Source organism: Astyanax mexicanus, chromosome 2, assembly GCF_023375975.1.
Source record: "Astyanax mexicanus isolate ESR-SI-001 chromosome 2, AstMex3_surface, whole genome shotgun sequence".
In the NCBI taxonomy this organism is placed as follows: domain Eukaryota; kingdom Metazoa; phylum Chordata; class Actinopteri; order Characiformes; family Acestrorhamphidae; genus Astyanax; species Astyanax mexicanus.
The window spans coordinates 54,842,515-54,848,514 of NC_064409.1; the positions used below are offsets into that span (position 1 = coordinate 54,842,515).

The following is a 6,000-nucleotide window of genomic DNA, read 5'->3' on the forward strand; positions in this document are numbered from 1 at the left end:
TTGTTAGGATGGCTTAAACCTCTGTATATTAATGTTCATAAAAAATATTTCTTTACTTAGGGAAAGTGAAAGAAACACATGACCTTAAGCAGTTCAGCAATATTGCAGGACTTTACACAAATGCTGTTATGCAGTTCTTATGGAAGTTACATACTGCAAATAGGAACATGCTGAGCCTGAAGTAGCAATAACAGAGGCTCTTCTCTCTCTTTTACAGGTCAATGCATGCTAAATTACTTTTAAGCAATAACGTTAAATATTTATGAGAAAATAATTGCGTTTGTAGGTTTTGAGCGTGTTCTTAACTTTTATTAGCTCTGTCTGCATTTTAAAACCTCCAAACATCATGTAAACTAGAAATAGGACAGATAAATACAAGTACTTTTTTAATAAAATAAACTTAAATAAAAAAAAACCTGACATTTAACCATTTACAATGAAACTTAAAAGTCTTCAAGAAATGTATATCTGCAGTAACAGCAATTTAAGTTACTGTTCTAATTTGGTTTTTCAAAACGTGTTAATTGAGATAGTTTGTCTCTACATATAGAACCTGCCAGAGGGCATCTTAGTCGATAGGCTTGTGTTCTGTTTAGAAACCTTTTTGATTTTCATATTTTGCACTCCTAAAATATAAGGAGTATAAGAAGTATATGTTTGCACTTTACACACTTATGGTCACTGGTTTCAGGTGTAGAAAAACACATATTGGACATGTGATCAAGTGCAAGTTGTAAAGTAAATATAGTTATTTAATAAAAAAAGGGCAATGCCAAACTAATATAAATTCTGAATTTCATAGCAATTACACTCAAAATAACTACTGTAAACACACAAAAACAGTCCAAGCATCTTACTTTACTATGTACATGGACACTGCCTGTGTTACATCCATGTGACAGAGAGCAACAGTAAATGCTCCTCCAGGACACGGGTTACCAAAGGAAAAAAAATTAGGCCAGCTTCTTGGCAATACAGTCAAAGGGAAGACAGCCAAGATCTCAGAGAAGATGAAATATTTTCCATGGACAAGTGTGCTTGCTCACAGAGACACATTCACAGGCATGCACACACTCAAAACTGTCAGAAGTCAACTATTTAATGACTTTTTTCAGTTTATTTTTAAGGGTTTAACAGGGAAGATCTTTAGTAACTGGCTCAGCAAAAAGCTACACATAAATAACAAAACGTAGGCCAATAACTAACGCAAACAAAAAGCATAGCGATTCTATCCACGCACAAAACTGCCACGTCAGTAACGACACACAGCTTTTCTTCACCTCAAAGAGGAAAAAAACTGATTCCTCATGCTCAAAGAAAAATGCACTCTCAGCATTAGAAAATTCTTACTAAAGTAAATGTCCCGGGAAAGTTGGTGAGTGGGTGGGTCTTTGGCTTGCAGGGATCCAAAATGCAGAGACAAACGTGTCTGTGAAGCCTTTTCAGAGGCTCTTTTTGAGAACGAGGTTCATCAGGTTCACTGAGATTTGCCCAGTTTGTGTGTGTCACTGCATAAACTTTAAGGCATTCCTACTAATGAACAGCTTGCTTTCAATGTTAATGCAAAACACAAACTGCATAACCCTTCTTACAATCTTACAAAACGTACAGAAGACCTGACCTTGCCTTATTTTAACACTTGACATGACTCATTGTGTTTAAGATTGATATCAGCTTAAAATTGCTGTTCTGTACTCAGGTACCAGCAGCTTGGGCTATTTGAAGCTGTAGGTTGTGGGGGGGTTGTGGAAATCCGATCACAGATCAGCACTGGCTCAGCATTCTTATTCATCCAAGCAAAAACGTTGGTGTTGAAGAGGCAGATCAGTTCACTTCCTGTCCGCAAAGACTGCTGATTGTGCACAATTGTCCCCGATTGCCCCTCTCTCTCCACCCTCTCTTCCTCCCTGTGTCCCTCTGCCCCCCCCCCCCCTTACCCATTGTGTGAATTGGACTTGGTCCACTCTCAGCCCTCGGATTTCAGTGCTGGTTCGGAACACAGGAATGAATGGACCCATGACTGCTGGAAATGGGCCTCGCCATTGTGTCTCATATTCAGTCATCCCTTATGAAAGCCATCTTTATGGCCTGGCTCTTTGGCTGGAGTTCCCAGGCAGACACTGCTCGTGTAGTGACAATCCCCTCTTCAATCCAGGAATAAACTGAGACAATTTTTTACTTAGGTGGGTTATAGATTGAGAAGTTGTGACCAGTCGTCATTCCAATAACAAATAAGGACAAAAAGTATTATTCAGAAACAGCCTACACAACCAGCACCATCAGCACGACCCTTACGCCACAGGGTATGAACTTTAGGACATTTCTCTGTGTTCACAAAAGAAAGCTTATCCTTATTCCCTGCCTCAGAGCCATTATGTAACCCCACAATTTGCAATTCCGCACTTGTATTTGAGTTCTCGCAGCAAAGATTACAGAGATAGCCCAAGTCTCATCCTTTAATGTCAGGCCTTCGGCTCAAGAGTCAAATATTATCTCAAATAACAGTCATTTTCTTTAATATGAAGGTGTGATCTAGATCACTGGTCTGTAGAAAGTTTTCTTTCGACACTTTTCAAAATATTTGTGCCACAATGCAGCAGACTCACATCTGTGAGATTTCAACCTAAAGCTCTGCAGTTCCAACACATTTGGAAGAACATAAGAGGTTCCTAAACAGGAACAGTGCGCCCCAGCCTGAAGGCACAGGGGTTACCTGTTCGTGTTTGTGTAGTCAGTGGGGAAAAAGGAAGTGTAAGTGGATAATGCTTCCCTGTGAGTGATTTATCGCTGCTAGCGACAACGACAGGAAATAGTTTAAATCCCAAGCAGGGCTATTAGTCCCAAGTGCATTAGAAGACCCCTAAATGTTTCCTAGAAACTTTATTTGAGGGGCATTTGGATATAAATCCCATATGTAGCGAAACTGGAAAAACGGGAAAAAGCATTTCATCGCTGTCCAATAAGAAACAAGTATCTCCAAAACAGCAACTTCACAGCAGAGGGATAAAATCATTTTAACCTTTAATGAAGGTCAATGCAAACAGAGTTTATTTCAGGTCATTTTGGAGAATTTCAATTGGCCCATTTCTTTAAAAGTTTGGGTGTAAGTTTGGGGGTACATTTGGGTGTAGGTTTGAGTTCAAATGGGTGTTGGGTGTTTGAATTTTGTAGTAAACTAAAAATCAACAAAAATGGAGACACTTGTTTTTCATTAGACAGCAAGGATATGGAACAGATGCAGGATGTAAACATTCATTTAATGAAAAACACTGGAAAAGATGTTCTCAAAGAGACACAAAAGAACATTTTGAAAACTTGTGAAGCCTGCAATTTTGTTTATGTAGGTATTTGCCACAATAATGTACAACAAACATATGGACAAAACCTTTAATGTTGTGCATACTGTTTAGCCACTCTTTCAAAATGCTAGTTAAGCTAACTAGCTACTCTAGCTTAGCTAACCTACAACTGGCTTTTTTTACTCAGGGCTCCTTCAAAAAGTCTGAAACAGTTTGCAAAGTATCTTAGCTACAGGAGTACAACCTACGTTTTTAACCATGTAGGCACCAAGCTAAGGGTGTACAATGCCTAATAAGTTGCAGTCAGGCTGCCTAGCTATCACTTGACACCTGGGTGCCTTGGCTGCTGTAAACAAACCAGGCCTGACCTGCTGGCCCGGAGGAAACAAGCTGCAGCCGTTTCTATCTCAATTAGCCAACTAACGTTTCTATCTACCTGCACCAAACAGACTTTAAGAGAGTGATATCTAACTTAGCTATCCTAGCTAGCCAACCTAAAGCTATCTAGGTTAGCTACTTTCATCCCACTATCTGTGCACACACTTTTATACTATATAAATATGGATTTATATCCCACTGCAAGCAATTATCTAGGTTAGCTAGGCTAGCTAACTGCTGTAGGAAGACTGCCTGAATTCTCTCAAGTCTACAGTCTTGGCTAATGTAACCTAGCTACCGCAAGCTTATGCTGCGTTTAAGTCCCCCACGGTAATTCCTACTTGCGTGATTGGAGAATCGTTTTGTTTATACTTTTGGTCTATTATCATAAAAAAGGGAGGTTTGTTTTGCCCTAATCCAAAAGAACAAAACGAATAAGACATGAATTAGTTGAGTGATGTTTTTAATCCCATCAGAACCGTGACTCATACTAGACTTTTACGTTTTCGTTCACGTATTGCTAGAGATTTTATTAACTTAAGCAGTGTACAATACTAATTGACTGCATCAATTAATTGAATTCATGTATCAATTTAAATAACTTAATTTAATTTATTGACCTCTGTTTACTGACACGCCCCCAATTGGGAAACTTGGGACTTTTCTAAAAATCTGAATTTCCCACTGGCAGCTAAATACGAGTTTGTGGTTGCGTTCATGTGCTCTCATCTCGTAAATACGATTTTCTCCACACAACTTGAAGGCAGCATTACACAAGAGTAGCTAGCTAGCTAACTAGCATCCACTCTAGCTATTAGCTGACCTAAGGTAGCGGTGCTGTGACAGGGTGAGGGAACAGAGAGTAAACACTGAGCTGCTGCTGCGAAGCCCTGTAGCTACAGCTAAAGCGAGGTAAATCATTTACACGGGGGCTGGATTTTACTTCAACTTCACAGAGCACGGGATGACCATCAGGAGAGAACACACACTCACACACACATAGAGAGAGAGAACTTACGATGCATTTTCTGCCAAGGTAGCTGAAGAGACACTCGTTCTCCTGAGGGGTGAGAAGCATAGATCCGACATTCGCCACCCTCCTCTGAGGCGGATGTCCACTCATATTGCCGAGAGTCGAGACCAACTAGTTAGTAGAGACGTCTGTCCGCTAGAAGAGTGTTTTATGTAAAATACGTGCAATCTCTGGTCACCATGGCCTGCACTCGGCTCATCCTGGAACCCGCATTCCTAACACACACACTCTCACACACACACACGGAGAGACCACCGGCGTGTTTTCTCCCTGCGCAGGCCCCCCAGAAACCAATCCTCTACTTCCACGAAAGGACCGCACTTTGCAGGCGTCAATAATCGCCAAACTGCACAATATAAACTTTCATCTCCAACTCCCACAGCAAACACGATCCCTCAATCCAACATGGCAGCGGGGCGGGCAAGCCGATCAACACTCGGCCAAAGGGGGGCTTGAATCAGCAGAAATCAAAATATTTAATCATCACAATGTGAAACTACTTTCATCACCGGCTGATTTACACCAACACCCCGGATCACACCGGCTCATATAAAGCGGGATAGCGGTCCCTAAAACCTACAGTATCCTTCTGTTTTACTGAAGCGCCCCTCTCCCAGCCGAATGGATCATTCCTGTTTTCCCGTGTATTCTGCAGTCCTGCGGATGGAGGCGATGGAGGGGCGGGGCCTCCGGGAGCTGGAGAGGGATGAGCCTCGCTGCAGACAGGGAGCCGGAGCAGTTTAACACACGTCCAGTTACAGAAACACAGTTAATAAAGTCAATAACAAGTGCTGAGTGTATCCTCCTGACCGCTGTTTTCAAAGGGAAAACACCGATAATTTCCGAAGCATTTAATCATTGCTTTAGCACACAAGATACGAGGATTCAAATATATATATATGTAAATACAGTGTTCATTTACATCAGACCAAATATGAACAAAGTCTCCAGAGTCTTTTACATATACGTACACACATAGCCCAACGTGTGTGTGTATATGAGAGAGAGAGCGAGAGAGATAGATGGTCTTTGCAACTGCACCTGAGGATACTTGAAAGTTCTTGACCTTTTTTCAGTTTGACTGACCCTCATTTCTTTACTTATTGAACTATATACTTTACCTATATAGTTTTTGCTATAATGTGTATTAGAATGTTACTTCACTATATATCAACTCTACCTCCTCACAACAAACTGATGCTCTCAAACAAAAGGCCAAGAAGTTGAAGTAATTAACACAAGTTCATCACAGCTGATAACTGAAAGCCAATTTCAGCTCAGACTCTACTC

The 6,000-nt window shown here is 40.8% G+C and overlaps 1 protein-coding gene across 2 annotated transcripts in view; it reads right to left on the minus strand.

The window, feature by feature from the left end:
* Positions 1–5,302, minus strand: part of wasla (WASP like actin nucleation promoting factor a) — a 24,650-nt gene extending 19,348 nt beyond the window's left edge. The window contains exon 1 of one of the 2 annotated variants that reach the window (XM_007246553.4): positions 4,696–5,302. In XM_007246553.4, coding sequence (XP_007246615.3) covers positions 4,696–4,800 — 105 coding nt within the window. In that variant the 5' untranslated portion in view covers positions 4,801–5,302. The remainder of the gene's footprint in view (positions 1–4,695) is intronic. The other variant, XM_007246552.4, reaches the window with a different exon arrangement.
* Between the last annotated feature and the right edge of the window lie 698 nt (positions 5,303–6,000).